Source organism: Perissodus microlepis, chromosome 16, assembly GCF_051167445.1.
Source record: "Perissodus microlepis isolate ML-2025 ecotype Zambia chromosome 16, ASM5116744v1, whole genome shotgun sequence".
Classification (NCBI taxonomy): domain Eukaryota; kingdom Metazoa; phylum Chordata; class Actinopteri; order Cichliformes; family Cichlidae; genus Perissodus; species Perissodus microlepis.
In genome coordinates this window covers 30,144,450-30,161,744 of record NC_140476.1, presented here as the reverse complement: position 1 = coordinate 30,161,744, position 17,295 = coordinate 30,144,450, and the positions used below count along the sequence as shown (strand labels likewise).

The 17,295-nt window shown below is 40.2% G+C and overlaps 1 protein-coding gene across 2 annotated transcripts in view; it reads right to left on the bottom strand.

Annotated features, from left to right (window-relative positions):
* The window catches only part of adcy5 (adenylate cyclase 5), a 99,697-nt gene that overhangs the window by 38,175 nt on the left and 44,227 nt on the right, over positions 1–17,295 (bottom strand). For both annotated transcript variants that reach the window (XM_084908716.1, XM_084908717.1), the window contains exons 2-3: positions 13,267–13,416; positions 12,075–12,196 (exon numbers count right to left, since the gene is read on the bottom strand). In XM_084908716.1, the coding sequence (XP_084764842.1) occupies positions 12,075–12,196; positions 13,267–13,416 (272 nt within the window). The remainder of the gene's footprint in view (positions 1–12,074; positions 12,197–13,266; positions 13,417–17,295) is intronic.

Here is a 17,295-nt window from a genome sequence, read left to right as displayed (position 1 = left end):
CTTCTCTGGAGATATGTGGAAATGTTTATGCAAACCACTAATGGCTTGTAAAGACTTGCAGGGTGACTGAAACAAATATCAACTATGTGTACGTCAAACATGTTGATGAGACTATAAAAGTATGCTGAATTCAGCTGTCAGGATGTAGGCTGGAAACAGGAATGAAATACAAAAGCAAGAGCGACAGGAGTATGCTTGTTCACGTAGCATTTGGAAAGCATAATTTTAGCTCTACTGCACCCTCCTCGAGGCTGCCATTGTAGCTACGACACTGTCGCTTTGCTGCTGCTCCACGTGTGATCTAATTAAGCTCTTATTGTTTGAACAAGTCAGAGGACTACCGGGAATCAAATCTCTGTGCCACCGGTGGCAAGGTCAGCATTATTCAGGACAAATCCCAAACTGACCTATGGCTTCACTGCAATCAGCACTGTGGGAATAGATTATCCTAAAAACAACTCCATGTTTGATTTCTAGCAGCTCGGGCCAGCATGACTTCAAACCTTCTGAGCCCACATGTTCCATCCACAGTTCAATGAGTGCGACACTAAAATGCCCACAGGAGCTTGAGCGTGACCACTGGCGTCAGCCGTGTTCAGCGTATACCACACCTCTAGACAAATGTCAGCTGTGGCGCTGAAGAGGATAAGCAAGTGTTGATGACAGACGGAAAGCAGTTTCGCAGCTTGGGTAAGAGCTTCTGTCTGTGTTTCAGTGTGACTCTAGTTCAACAGCATGAGTCTTTTATGTGTTATAAATAGTTGGTGGACAGCAACTGAGCTGTCATTGAGACAAAAGGTTCTATATATCAGATTATGATTGGATAAGTTAGACGATAAAGTCATTTCACAACAAGTTTTCAAACTACACAGATGATGTGGCTACTAATAAAGCTCTGTAAGACTACACTGTTTACTTATATGCAATTCAAAATATGTCCCATTGCTGACAGCTGTTGTTTTTACTGAATTCACAAAGAAAAGTAATACAAAGCGTTCAAATGAACTGATGGAGATGGAGACGAGAGATTTCAAGAGGTACCTTGGAGCCACTGATGCAGATGAAAGGTGTGAGACTGTGGCTGAGGGGGCTTTGCACAGTCATGTGTAATACAATGGCTTTAATCTGGAGTTTAAATGAGGTCTGTGCAAAGTGTGTGTGTTTGCGTGTGCGTTTGTGAGAGAGAGAGTGTCTAATACATGTGGAGTTACTCTGAGCTTGCGAAAAGTTAGCTGGGAACAAGGTAAGATGATACAGCACAGGCCTTTCTGCGATTGAGGCATTTACTCTACTGACACTGGCACAACAGCGGGGCTGATGATCTCACCAGACTGAATCACTGAAAGAAACAAGGACAAAGAGGCCAGGCTGGCAGATAGAGGCAGTAATAGGCTCGGCTTTAGCTCTGGGAGACAGTGAGATTGGCCTCACGTACACTCAGATAAAAGCCGCGAAAAAGGCTTGTGAATGGCTGAAGTTGTTCTGTGAAACATCGTAACCCACAGAAAGTCTCGTTTCATGCTTGACATTTCTTTCTTCAGTGAGTGTAGTTATTCTCTGATGTCGTCATGGGGTGAAACGTGATGGACTTCATTACTCAAACTAAGGGGATGAGACCGTGCCTCGTGTGCTGCAAAAAACACTCACTTAAGCTTAAAAAATACAGCACATCTATCTCCTGCTTTAATCTAGGAGGGGAGGTGGGTGAACAGGCATGAACAGTTTTTAGTGGATATAAATAGTTTTTATTCAGAGATTTTTTTTTTTTTTTTATTATGACAGTCGTTCCCAATTTAATGCAAGGATAAACCTTGAAGGACTGCCTGGAATTTGCAGAGCTCAAAAGACCAAGTCCTGCAGGGCCTCTCAAATTCATTTTTATCCTTTTTTATGCTTTCTTTATAAGTGATTTAAGAACTGTTTTCTTTGCCTTCGCCTCAACAAGAAAAATATGAAAAATAAGAAAGAATAAAAGGATGCACACTGTGTTTTTCTTACCTGCCCCAAAAAGATGATTTCTGATTGATCCAAACTGCAACGTTTGAAGCTGACCTTTGCAGCACATCACTGCACTACGCTGCTTTTATTGCAATATAAACATGCGGTGTAACGTACACTTTATGACACACATGGGCTTGAGCCAGCTAATAACGCCCTGAAAGGAAAGCTAAACTAATCTTCTGTTAAAAATATCTGACTGAAATATGAAAAATCTGGCTAAAATCTGGTATGATGTTAGAAAATATTAGAGGAAGTGTTAAATGTTAAAAAACAGTCCCATATGGCATAACAGGTTTTTCACTCCAGAAAAAGGAGATGCTAATATTTAAAGTCGTTATAAAAACAAATTGTTACTTCAGTATGTACAGTCACTTACTAGACTTGTAAACACCTGTTTAAATAATGCTCACAAAGGACTGTTTAAGAGAAGAAATCATATTTGGCATACATGTTTACATCCTGTATGTCAGAGAGTTCACTTTACTTAGTTTCCAAATCTTCATTTCACAGCAGAGGACTGGAAAACAACTTGTGCTGTAAGTCATGGTCAGGTGGGGAATAAAGACCTCAGATTAATCCTATAATTTACATGTAATAACATGTGTCATTACATTATGATAAAACTGTGCTGCCGTACCAAATGCACAGAGCCTAAAGGAACATCACAGTGCAGAAAAATGTGGTTAAAAAGTAAAAGCAGATTAATGCGAGATCATTCAAGGTCGTTCATTCTCGAGAAATTGTTTTGTTTTTTTTTCATACTTATCTGTGAATATTCATGTTTTCTTCAGTCATTGATTCACAGGTAGACTCCATATCCCTGACATATTTCAGTGTGTTTTATCAAATACATTCTAATGTAAACTTAAATTCACTCATTTTATATAAGCAATCTTTTCATTGTTTTGCCAAGTCTTCTGGTAACATAGCCTTCCATGTCTACTAATGCAACGATGCACACACGTCATGTTTCAGTTTGTCTAATCAGTATCAATCGGTCGCCCATGTTTTCCTTATCAAACGCTGTGCTTGTCATTATTTTCCCTTTTGGGCTTTTCCTCTTCATGTTTTTCTTAATGCATTCATGATGGTTACAACTTACGCCTTTTTGCCTCTGATATAAACACAATCACGTACAAGTTCATACATTGTCTGCAGCAATCCGACATTCAGCTGTGCAACAACACCTGCAGGCAAGAAGCGTTGTCATTGTTTCACGTTATGAGGAGCAGATTTAATCACTTCCCCGACTATGTACAATTAGCTTTTCAAATTAAGACCCTCCAGGAAGGAGAAGAGAATGCTATAAATAAAGAAATGTTTTAGACCAAACAAGCTCACATGAATCTCACAGGGTAAGTGGCTGTTACACAGGCGAAAGAACATGGTGTGTTTGTACAGTATGCCAAGACTGGCCCTGTGGTTGCTTTGAGGTGAGTGTATTTCGGGTATGTGAAATTAATTTTGTCTAAGCGTTATACCAGTTTGTTTTTGTTTTGTTTTTTGTCCAGGGTTCACATGCTACCTTTTTCTCTTGACTGCTCATATGTCAAGAGCGCTAACGTGTTCTAATGAACTCCAGCTCCAAAATTCCTAAATTTACTCAATTTGGGTCTTAGGCTGCAAAGGATTAAGAGTTCCCTCTCTGGGGTACACATTTCTGAGAATAATTGATTGCTTTCGGTGAACTGTTGCATGGGAGGTGGAGTGAAACCAGACACTTGACTGATGTGTCTGGACTCAGCACAGGTCTATCTAATTGGGTAGTGACGGTTAATGAAGGAAAGCAGGTGACTGTGGGATGGAAGAAAGAAAGACAGTCTGACATGTGCTACAGAACGGAAATGTTTTAAGTTTTAAAGTTATAACCAGGGGTGCACATAAGTGGTCCGCAGGTGCGCATTCGCTGTCAAAATAAAAGTCGCGCACCAGATAAGAAGTTGCAACGCACGTTTGAGTACATATAAAAGGCACTGTTTTTGTCCGTTAGAGTGGGATTTTCACGGCATATTCTGCACCACATCTCTATGCGTTCATCATTTGTTTGAAGCCAGCTCACCTCCTGCAACCACTTTTCCGAGGATACGTGCTTCTTTTGCGGTTCGGACTCCTTCTGACATTTCTTTGGAGGTGGAGGAAAACCAAAGTAACTGCTTAAAGGAGCTTGCTTCTTCGACATCTTTAAGAGTTCAAAACACATGTTTGTCCTCCTCCAGAAAATCTTATGCACGCAAACGCGCGTTGCAACTTCTTATCTGGTGCGCGTCTTTTATTTTGACAGCGAATGCGCACCTGCAGACCACTTATGTGCACCCCTGGTTATAACACTGCGATCTAATTAAGAACATGTAACCACAACAGTCAGGAGAAGATGTTATTTCCATTTGCAGTAATATGAATTAGGTGGACTGGTTTGTCTGTCTTGTCTCTTGTTGGCCAGCGTTGACAACAGACTTGACATTAAGTCATGAGTGAAAAGCTGTGGTGGAGTTGGGCTGCAAAGCAGCTTGCAGGTTTGAAGTGACTGTGACCAAGCTAAAGTAGCTGAAACTGAGCACCCAATTAATGATTTGCTATTAGGATGCACAGAAGCATCACCTGAGCAATCGCTTCATGTTGGCTAGCTTTTGGGTGTAAATGTTATATACTTACATTTAACAATTAGTAGAAAAGAAACCCAAATGGAATATTATCTGGAAAACCTATTGCTTCTCAGTGTAGCAGTAATGGTCTATGAAGTCATTTAACATGGCACTGGGTTCTCTCACAGTCTGCAAATAAAACTGTATACTGGGTTTCTTATGGCACTCACTTAACAGACTGACTATTGCCTGTTTCATCATGTTCGTCAAAGATAAGTAAAGGGAAGCAGAACTGCTTTACCCTCTTTAGTTATAAATAAACAAAGCTCTCCAGTGGGACACAGACCTTTACACAATCCAAAAAAAGTAGCCGATGGGCCAAAAATGTAAGACTGGATTTAAATTAGTTGTATCTAGTACATCACTAATAATAATAGTATCACAATTTTTTTAGGACTGAGAATGTTTATTATTTATTCAAAAAATATATGAACTATCCTGAAAATGTGGGGTTTTATGTGTTTCACAAGAAAGGCAGAAGAATACAGAACGTAATTGAAATGACCGATGTGATTAAAGAAAACTCCCTGATGATGTCGTGGTCCTGGGTCGGTAACCCAGCGCTTTGTGTTTACTATTATTATTTTCTAGTTTATTCTGTTTTGTATTTGTTCTTAGGGTTTGAGTCGTGTTTTTAGTGTTCCGATCATCCCTACCTGTGTCTTTCCTCTGTGTTCTGTCCCCGAGTTGGTGAGTGTGAGTTTCCCGTTCTAGGTTTGTCTCGTTATGCCCATTAGTTCCAGCTGCATCCCCTCCTCTGTGCCATTTCCTGATTACCTGGTGTGTGTATTTATACGGTGTGTCTGCCTGAGCTCCTCGTCGCGTCGTTAACGTCAGTTCACCCGCAACCTGCTGTGTGTTTTGTCTCCTGCTCCGGTTTAGTATTTCTATTCCAGTGTTTTAGTCCTTAGTTCCTCTGTCCAGAGTTTTGTTTGTCTTTTGGTGAGTTTAGTTAAGTAAGAGGTTTTTCCCAGCAATAAAGCTGCGCTTTAAGTTTTACTTCCGTGTCTGAGTCCTGCATTTTGGGTCCACCGCTCCTGCCTGCCTGCCACACTGCACATCATGACAGATGATGATTTATTTGTTTAGTAATGCAAAGAGTTTTTTTTTCTAAAGTACTTAATCTGTTTACAATGTACAGATCTTGTCAGTCCCTCCCCACCCCAGTGACCCAGAGGCGCAGAGAGCAAGGCCTCTTCCTGATATAGCATGAGATGGAACAGTGGGTGGTAACATACAAAAGCAACAAAGGGGAGAATAAGTATGCACAAGAGACAGTGCCCTAAGTACCACTTAATCTTTACTGTGGGTGATGACTGGCTCCTTATAGTTCAACATGAACTCTTACCGATCTTTAGTTTTATGACAATGATTAAAAAGCAGATCATGCACTAGATGCTACGGTCTCGAAGAGGACAAAGTTTTACATATTAGGAAATAGTAAACAACGCTGGATTGTAAGGACTAAATTGTTCTTCATTGATTTGATGTTTTATCCTTTTTTACAGGATTAAAGGCAATTACACAGACGTGGGGAAAAAAATTATGAGAGGACGTTCTTTAGAAGAAGAATCAGAGACTTTGGTTTCAGATCAGTGAATTTTTTTACGGTTATTCTGAACACAATCGGGGATTGTTGCAGTGGTAACTGAGGACAACAGATTAGACTGATTGCACAATTTAAAAATCAAAGATAAATTTACAGTATCCTCAAAAAGCATCCAGGGCCAGGTCGTGGGGGCAGCAGCCTAAGCAAAGAATCTCTCTCTCCCTAGCCTCCCTAGCTTGTCCGGGGGAACACCAAGACTTTCCGAGGCCAGCCGAGAGATATTTCTCCTGCATGTCTTGGGTCTGCCTGGAACACCTCACCCAGGAGGCGCCCTGGAGGCATCCTGTCAGCTGCCTGAACCGCCTCAACTGGCTCCTTTCGATGTGGAGGAGTATCGGCTCTACTCTGAGCCCCTCTTGAATGACTGATCTTCTCACCCTCTTTCTAAGGGCGGGGCCAGCAACCCTTCAGAGAAAGCTAATTTCTGCCGCTTGCATCCTCAGTCTCATGGTCACTACCCAAAGCTCAACAGTCACAAGCTCTTGATTTTCTGCTTGATTTGCATCCCTCGTCTAAAACAAACATTTAACTAAATATGCGCATAGCTTACCTGGTCATAAATAAGAAATAAGCTGTGCAGGCTTCATAGAAACAATACGTTCTGCATGTGCCACATGCCGAGAGTGGTAAAAAATCCCTCAGTCATAACTGCACACTGTAAAGAGAATATTTTCCCCTTGTTTATTATTGGGGAAACTAAAACAGTACTTATAAAGTGTTTGGTGCAAGCGCAGACATTAATGCTGAAATGTCTGCGCTATTTAAAGACAGGATTTGAATGCATGATGTGATTTCATGGTGGAAATTTGTAAGATTTGGGATACAACAAACAGCTCCTCCAGTCTCTGCCATCAGGCGCATTGCTTCTCTGCTTTTGTCTCTTCCTTTTTTTTTTCTATTTCTCCACCACAGTTTTCTTAATTTCCTGTTTTTCCTTTTATTCCTTTTTTCTGCAAACCATACACGTTTTCATTATTGAACATTATTAAAGTCTTTTTGTATAAAGACGGTGAACATCAAATGTGTTTCCTGTTGTTTGCTGCATACATGTACGTTGCTGCCTGTTCACTAAAGACGTATTATCCGGTCAGGCATGGCCCCAGCAGCATCACCAGAACCACCTTATGTAAGGTGTGCATAACCAAAACCGCTGTTCAGTTTTAATTCTTCTGTTTAAGTCAATTAGAATATGTAAAACAAACAAGGTCAGTTCCTCTAATTATTCCATATTCTTTCCATGTTTTTATCCTCAGACTGACACATAAGCGTCCCATCAGAGTAGATCCAGTTACACTATTCTGTCTGGGGATATCTTAGCAGGCTGGAAACATTGAGACTTGTACTTGTACATTTGTATTGTATTATGTGTATTAAGTGCTGGCATAACACACTTTGTAATGCTGGTTTTCCTTGTTTTATTGCCGTGCAATTAACATTATTGTTGTTATTATTGTAAGACATTTACCCCAGAGCCTTCTTACATAATCCCTCAGTCAGTGCATATTTTGGCCTGGTTGCTAAAAGCTGGAGGATATTACTTTACTTCAGTGGCAGCAACACGACACCTGTACTCTCCCATCAAGAACACAGTGGAAAGTTTCAGGTAACATAATGGCCACCATGACTGAAGTTCCTCCAGCCAGTGAGGGTGAGGCAATTGCTCCTAAGCTGTTCTACCTCCAGCAGTGAATGTACTATTTGTTGAAAGTCGGTACAATCAACCATACTAAATATTATTTTAAATGTGAAAGGGGAAACAGAGACAGCAAAGAACAGCTGTGGACCCAAAACAGTAAAAGACTTGCATTGGAAAACAACTAATAAAGGCCTGCTGAAATCAGCCGAGCTGCTTTGTCCTGCGGCAGCATACACACATGCACACACTGATATTTCTAGATGGTCGTAAAAAGATAATGATTTATTTTTTTATATGTTAGTAAATCTTAGGTTTTGTAGATATTGCGGATATGCAGATTGTTTTACAGACTTGTTTTTGAATCAAACTTTAAGACTTTGCTGCGGAAATCTTGGAAAATTTCCTTTCAAAATCTGCACAACTTGTAGATAACTTTCCATAGAGCATAATAAATGTCTTCAAATCCTTTGTCAGATTCATAAGCGTCCTTTGTTTTTTTTCCCTCTGGGGCTGAGAGAGCACTATAGGTTCTTACATGATGACAATCTGCAATTTAATAGCAAATTGTTGATGTCATAGATTAGAACATAAATATGTTCTAATCATTGATACCTAATCTGGAAAACCTGAGACTAACTGAAAGATAAATGTAGGAGTGTACTTACTTGCTCAATGTGACTGTTTTTGTCCCTATTAGAATTGTGAATGTAAAAATGATAAACCAATAAATTTGGTTTATTACTTTTAGTGGTTTATTCTTCACTATTTTGTGACAATAAATAAAAAATTAACTTGCCTGTTCTTGCTTCTGGACTTTGGACATTACAATTTGCTGATGAAGACCGCCGGCCTGACTTAGCCTCACAGTACTGAAATCTTTTTATCAGCTTCCCTATAAAGCTTACAAGCAGCCCTGCAGTGTAGTGCAGCAGCCAGCGGCACCGCCACAAGGCCCGACTCTGCACGTCTTCCATCTGCTAATTGTGTTTAGTGAGGCCGAGCTGGAGGCGCCGCTGCTTGAAATTAGTCGAACCTGTAGGCATGTTTTCCCCACACGCTACCTTTGGTTAGGTAGCTGCGGTTCAGGCTGAAATGGTAGACATGTGTCGGATCTACGGATGTAATTATATGTCTTTCACAGTCCATTAACTGAACCGCTACCCTTTGCGTCTGAATTCTCACGACGGAGGGATGGGTAGAAATACTGCAGACCCTAATGCTATTCTACAGCAGCAATAAGCTCCAAACCCAAAGTGACTTCCTCTCCACCTCACTGCCTCCAACTGTTTCCCCCCTTGCTCTTTAGTGGTAGCAGTGGGAGCTGTCACTTCTCTTCCTGTTGTTACTCGGCCGCTCAGCAGAGCCCCAATTACCAGAAAACCACTGCCCGCTCCCCAAACAGGCCAGGTCACACTCGGTTAGCTCGACAGTAACTTTACACTCATGACCGCGGAGAGAAGTTAGCCAAGCTTAGCGGTTGCTAATGTGCAGCATACTCCCCAGTGAGTCGCATGAAGACAGGACATCAAAGCTCTGTCTTCATTTTTCTCCTGCTTTTGGAATCCAGTGTTGTAGATTTATAATTACATAAAGGCTAACTTCTTCACAGGTAAGCATGAGTTTAGTGGTGCAGCATTAGCTTAACCTCCTAGGACCTGGCGTCCACATATGTGGACATCACATTTTGGGTTATTTAGACCAAAATACTCAATTTTGCTCTACAAGGGCCTGATGTCCACTTACAAGAACATTATACTGCCTCTGTTCTATCAAAATTTTAAACGAATATCCTCATATGTGGCTCTTATTTTTCTTAAAAACAAAAATAAGGTAAAAAAAATAAATAAATAAATCTGGTAATTATTTGTTTTTACATTCATCGGGCCCCAATATGCCCAAATATCAAAGAGAAATTAAAAATGCATGCTCTGGAAGAGTTCGGGTCTTAGGAGGTTAAAGCATTAGCTGTTCAAGCACTGTATCTACGGTAAATGATCGTGACTATCCTGATGTTTAATTAGCAATTAGACAATACGGTCATTCAAATGCAGACTAGCCTAAGTAACTTCTGTCACATGCACATCTTCTTCTTTCTTTCTTTAATCTTTGCCCTTGCTCCAAAAACAATCCGCACCCTTACAGACTGAACACTTAAGCTCAGACAGCATAAAAAAGATGATTCTCAATGACGATCGCATTAGCAGCGATGAAAAGAACTTTTGTGTACAAGAACACAAGTACGTGACCTGATGCTCCAACCCATGAAGTCTCACGGGGACACATCAAAGTGATAAAGCACTTCAATAACACCTATTATTTATGGAGGTTTGGGCTGCCACCTGACTGCAACAGCTACAGGGAACAAAACTCGGGCTGCTGTTACCACACCAGCAGACACACACACATGCACACAGAAGAAGAAAGAGTCTTGTTTCCGTCATCTCAGATGGCATTGTACAGATGTGCGTTTATTTCTTTACCCTCACCATAAGTACAGCTTACCTACTCTAACTCCAACCGTGACCATCAGGCCGGATTTGGAACTGATGCTTTGTGATAAATTATGGATACCTGATTTTTGTCCCCAAAATGAGTGCAGAGCTCTGAAGTTTAACTGATGACACATGCAGGCTTCATCCCTGCAATGTGGGTACACTGACACAAATGGATGTAGTCTTTTCTTACTCCACGAGGTGGTGCCAAACCTAACATCAGTTTCCATTGTCCTACACAGTTTACACAGTGTTCACAGCTAATAGAGCAAAGCCACATAAAAAATAAGTCAAACAAACTGTGTGTTAAGAACAGGCTAGAACTGTTACAAAGTGGGACTGAAAAAGACATAAAGAGAAAGATTTGGGATCTGACAAACACGATCAGAGTTCCAGATATTAAATCCACATCAAGTGCATCATTTCTGTGTAAAAAGTAACCAGACATCCATCTGGTTAGTAAAGCTCTGTGGTTTAAGGCTGAGACGGCCAAACCCTTCACTCCAACTCCAGTTCAGCCACAAGTCTAAAAGACAGAGGGCGTTAAATGCTGTAAAATTTCTAAGAGAAGCAGGTAAACTTAATCAGTATTGGTATAAAAATGGTCACAGTAGTAACTGTTGGTCTCACAGCTGTTTTGGTCTTATAAAAGTCTTTAGACAGTTTTGTCCTTTTTCTCAAAAAGAGAACTCAAAGTTGTGCTACATGAAACAATACTAACATGTTGAATATTCTTCACAATAATAGACAAAAAAAACAACAACACACGAATACGTGTGTGTCTTCCTGGGTCTTGTGAATCAATTAATGCCTCGCTGACTGCATCAGTCATCAAACTGGGCTGTGTGTGATCTGTGAAGTAAAATGAGTTTGATGGCCCTGGATCACGGATGGATACATGGATCCTATACGCAGAAGCAGGTGAAAAATATTCTGTCAAAACAGCATACAGCTCGTTGCCATGGCAGCGTCTGCACTTCCCCCTACCTCTTCTGCCACTGTCTGTGAGTAGGCAGCACCGTTCAGGATTAACTTGGATTAAACGTCATTTATTCAGCACTTCTGCTGCAACTTCCTTACGTGTGTTTAACAGTGTGTAGATTATATGTTAATTGTACATATTAGCTGCTCCCAGCACCTCTACCTCCCCCACATAAAAGGTGTGAGGGTGTAAAAACTTCCCGAGCTATTGAGCATGGACAGCAGATGTTGTGGGTTCAACTCACAGGCTGCTAAACTACAATAATAAGCTCAGATCTGGCAAGTCTGTATTCTCAGTTGTGTTGAGATACTTTAGTTCAGTCAATTCATCAAAGAAATGTGTTGTGATTTCACAGTAATCAATAATCGACAGCAGAAATTCTACATGTTGCTAATTTTGTAAGTTAATATAGCCGGGTTCAGATTTTTTACTAATAATCAGTAGGTTAATAGCAGCATTTGAAGGCTTTCAAAGTCCAGTTTCAATCACCTAAATACTGTCTGAAACAAAAAATAAATACATTAAACACTAATGAAATATGAATTGGGCCTCACGGGGCAAACATGCATTGTTTTTGTGGAGACTGTTGAGAAAATGCATTGTTTGTAACAGTGTACTCTGAAGCTCTCTGAGTGCTCAGTCAGACTGGGAGAAGTGCTCTAAAAATGCCAGACCAGCTCCTCCCCGTGACTGATCAGCCCCTGATCGTTACCTGACGTTGTCGTGCTTTTGGATGTAGATCTTGTGAAACATCATGTCTTCCTGCTTGGCGTTTATGTCAGCTTTCATCTCCATGGCAACATGGCGAGGAAGCACTGAGAGCAGCAGACGTTCCTGCAGGAAAGAGAAGGAGCCGTAAGTTCAAAGGTCAAGTGAGCGTGTTAATAGATGAGGATTGTAGCCACATTACGGGAGACTCAATAATAATAATAATAATACTACAGTATAACCTTCAAAATGCCAAAGACAGCATGACCTCTTTCTTTGCAGCTATGACGAAAAAATACAGGGCCATACTCTCAACAGCTGAATTACAGAAGTTATCAGGTCATGACATTTTGAAATGCATGAAAAGATGAGCTGTATATTTTTACTTCTCAAATTTTAGGGAATGTCAGGGGACATGTAATAGACACATATGCAGCTGAAAGTAAAAAAAGTAAAAATAAAAACCTATACCATAACAAAACAATAAGCAGTTTTAATTCCTTCATTGTTGGATTGCAGGTGAATGACGTGAGAAAATGAGCTACAAGACGAGTTTCAACCTGAACAAATTTAATTTAAAATTATAAATGAATAGTCTGTACTGTATAAAAATGTCATACTAAATTATTAAGGTGACAATAATACTTCTTCACTAAAAATTCTCTCTCACCCTGGAGCTCATTTCCTTTTCTTTCTTCTTTTTTTCAATAACCATCAGTTCTATATCAGTCTTTGGCTATGCATGCGTCTCATGTTTGCACAGTATCCCCTAATCTCTTTGCACCACACGCTTCTTGTTTAATTGTTTGCATTGTCGTTTAATGGCGGCTGGCAAAAAGCTTCTAAGTGCATTAACGCAATCTTCTAGTGGGCATAGGACACCACTACAGGGAGAAGGTAAACAAGGGCAAAAGCGATATTTTAAGACAAGAAATAATCACAGAATCATAACTTGACTTTGAACCTGTTAATATTACGACCATCCCTGTGAACACAGTTCCTGTCTACTGTTGATTGTTTGATATAGCGATATAAATGTGTACTCACTATAAAACTTTGTGGTGTTTGACATAATTTTGAAGCACATCAGGGCTGGGATGACATTATTATATGTGAAGCATTTCTTTAATAAAAAGTTTGCTTGATTTAATCAAACAAACTTTTCTTTTGTCACCAGAGCTTTCTCTCTCTCTCACCTGCTGCTGATTTTCCCTCTGGGAGTGGAGGCGAGCCTGGATGCATTCCCTGGTCTCCTGAAAGGCTTGCCTCTGGGAACCCTCAGCAGGGTAATGGGTGCACACGCCCACGATGTTGGTGCAGGAAAAGATCAGCACGTTGGACACTATCTGTGGAAGAAGGTGGGAGTGAGAACAGGGTTTCCATGTGAGCCAGGGATGAAACGCTCCTACTGTTGCTTGTCATTTCCCTTTCTCCCTACAACGTTACTGAAAACTGACTCTTGGCCAATCAATCAATCAAGAACATAAGTAGATCTTTTTTCTTACACTATAATATAATGATTCATTTGAGTCCCAGTAGGTGCAGCTCACTTAGAGTGAGCTATACAATACAGACAAGTGAGGTCAAAAGTAACCTCCCAGTATAGAGGAAATGTCTTTTGGAGGACCGAAACACAAAATGACTCAAACAAAATACAGAGAATACATGTGCGTGCTACTTCATCTCCTTTGGTGCCGCGATATGAAAGCAGTGTTTCTTCATTGCACCTTTGTGTCACTCATGAGTCGCAGGTCTGAAACTGCTTGTTCTACTCGCTGTACAAGACTTGCTAACATATGACGGCCAAAAACAGAAGGAGGCACAGTGCTAAACTCGGCGGGATTTCTAACTGAGTGTGCATGCAGGTGTTATTAATATTATGCAAAACTGCACCTGGCACAGAGTTCTTAAAAAAGCAACGGAAACAGCACTAGCAGATGGAGAGGTGTGATCCACACAAGCTACTGAAACTTCAAATGAAAAACAAAAAATGAAGGGAAAATATGTTACAGTACTTAAGAGTATTAATTCTGCAAGTAATGTCTGGAAAAGGATTTTTACACTCATACAATCATTCACGCTACAGATTAATTTGCTATTGCTATATTTCTTATATTTGCTTTCATGGAAGAAAATTGTTAGGATTTAAGTGGAATCTTTTCTTTTTAAATCACAGTAAGAAACTGTATTTGGTGTGCAAATGATTGCACAGTCGTCAGAATATTAGTTTGGGCTATTTTCAGAGTGGGGTGGTGATTAGTAAGACGTCACAGCGAGAAGGTCCTGGGTTTGAGTCCACCATCTTTCTGTGTGGAGTTTACATATTCTCCCCGTAACTTCCTCCCCCCACAGTCCAAAGACATGCAACTAGTGGGGTTGAGTCAACTGGTGATTCTAAATTGGCCAAATGGTGTGAATGAGAGTCCCGCCGTCTCTCTGTGTTAGCCCTGTGACTGAAGACCTGTCCAGGGTGTAGGTGTACCCTGCCACTCGCCCTGTGCCAGCTGGGATATGATTCTGAGAATCCAATAAATCCAATAAACTATTTACAAGCAAAAATGCTAAACTTCTTAGTAAAAATTCTTAACTTATGACCAAAAATGGCCTCACGAGGTTATAGTGACCTTGGCCTTGGAATATCACAGTTTTTTTTATCAGTTCTTTGGATCCAAGTGAATGCTGTATCAGCTCCAGAAGAAATTCCCTCGAGGCAGGAGCGACAGATGGACAAACAAAGAAGACATTTAAAGAAGTCAGTGGATAAGCTGTGGACTATTTTCTGACTTTTTATTGACCAAATATAGTCAAATATAGTTATAGTGCTAATAAAAAGCTGCAGAGGGGTAGAATGGTGAGTTCCAATAATGAGAAAGTGAACTATGGAAATACATAGCTGATCAAAACTTTTAGTAAGTATGATCTCAAATATGTAGTTAAAGGCAAACATTTTACACGAATATTAAGTGTTTCTTTTTTAGAGGCTAAATGAAAATGCAAAGTAAGGATATTTACACTTTACATATGCAAAAGAGACATAAACGACTTGACAAAGGTAGAAAGTGGTGTATATTTTCCAGATGTGCCTTTGTTTTCCCTCTAAGAGCAAAGGCACTCTTTGTTTCCATGAGCTCCACTGATGCACTTCCTTCTCCTTAGGCAGGACTGAGGTGTCACAACCTGCTTTTTTGACTTTGACACAGCTTCCATCAGATTATCCACCTAAAACCCCGACAAGGCGCTGTCTTGTTTCTGATTAGAAGATTCAACAGAGGCCAACTCACATGATCCCAGTGTGAATGTTTGCATGTGATGAGGCAGAGATAATCAGTGTGTTTATCAGTGGCACTGCACTAACACAGGGACAAAAACAACACTTTCCAAAGCTGCCATCATAAACAGCAAAAACGTACAAAAACTAATTGGTGGTTTTAAACCCAGATCTGCGCTCAGTGTCGAAGACCACGAGAAAGAGTTAACACGGTTAACTCTTGTTAACCGTGTTAACTCTTGTTAACCGTGTTAACTGCCTCTGTTCAGATAAAATTTGCACAAGCCAAGTCTATAAAAGTTTATCTAACGTTTAACATGTAACATCGTCCTGAGAATACCCAGACATTTTTAAGGCACCTGGTTTACTGCTAGCTTTCTGTACCCTGACTTAAAAACAAAACACAGAAGCATTAATTGTTAGTCATGGAAATGACTAACTGGGCTTTTGATCATGCAGGATAAAGGCTTCAGATCGTTTGCCTTTGCTGCTAAGTCACAAGATGAAAGGAAATTTGACATTAGATGAAAGTAAAACTGAACCTCTTTAATATGGCTATTTGCATTATTAAAATACAACATCCATCCTCTAACCAGGCTTTCAGCTTAGACGTACACAAACACTGACACATGTGTTTTATGATCCCTTTGTGAACGGGATCATAAAGCAGTATATTAAATCTCTACTAAAGCTAAAACAAGTAATGACTCAGAAAATAAAGTAAGGTTTACAGAGAAAACTGATTACTGAGCTGCTGCATTTAATGCAGGCTTACTGTAGTGACACACTGTCCAGTTATGTTCCTAGTATCCAAATGTACCGACTACAACAGTTAGTAGAACAGGAGAGAGAGCTGTTCATCTGTGGGAAACCCCGTTCTGAGGCACGTTTCCACATCTAGGCCTTACGAAAACTCGATTTATTTTATTTTATTTTTTAATTTACAGGAAAAAAGGCGTCTCCGGGTTTCATTGACTCTGTCCAAGTTTCCACCTATCAAACAGCTTCGCAAGTTGCCGTGTGCCCAAAGCACCAGTGCTAAAAGACATTGTTTCCATTCAGTTTCAGGCATACAGTGAGTCCTGGGACTGGCAGCCAGCAGCAAGCCACAGCCAGTGGGCCATTCTTTTCTCAGAGTTATTTAATGGGTTGAATCAGCCAGCTGAATCACATTAACACCACAGGCCTCAGTGTTGCCGGAACAAACACAGCACGTCTTTATCAAGTCAAAAACCCCTCAGCAGGTCTCCATGCAAAAGAAAAAAAGGGAAAAAACAACCAGACTCATAAGGAGGAGTGGCTGGCGGAAGGCAAACCTGGAAGTGAGACACAGCCAACAACAAAAAAAAAGAAAATGAGGCATGAGACATGAAAGGTGCTGAATTTAGAAAAGGTTGCTCTTTGCCATTTCTGCTTCTTGTCTAACTGAAACACTGTTTAGATGAACTGGACCAAACCAAAGAAGACTAATGACTTTTTAGATAAAGTCAAGAGTTGAGAAGTCCTCCTGCCCACAAAGGTTTGTTTCCCATCATGTTCCAGCTACTGGTCTTTCAGCTTTTTCTGCTGATCCTTTATCATAAATACTCAAACTGTTACAGTGAATTACATCTATAAACTTTACTCAGTGCATGCATATGAATATGTTTAGATGTTCCTAAAACCTTTACAGAAAAGCTGAACGAAAAAAATGAACGAAGAACTGATTTTATGATCCAGTTGAAAAAGCGTTTTTTTTTATCCAAACCTTTCTTGGAAACGGGTTGTACAAGACTAAAGTATCAAATTTTGCATTCAAATTATTATCCTTCTTCAACTAATATTACTGCATGCAAAAATAATAATAATACTAATTTTGTGCTACAAAACCTTAAACCTGAAAGTTTTTCAAAGACCCTGACATCACACAAGTGAATACGCGTGTATTTGACAGCTGGATCGAAAGCATTTCATAGCA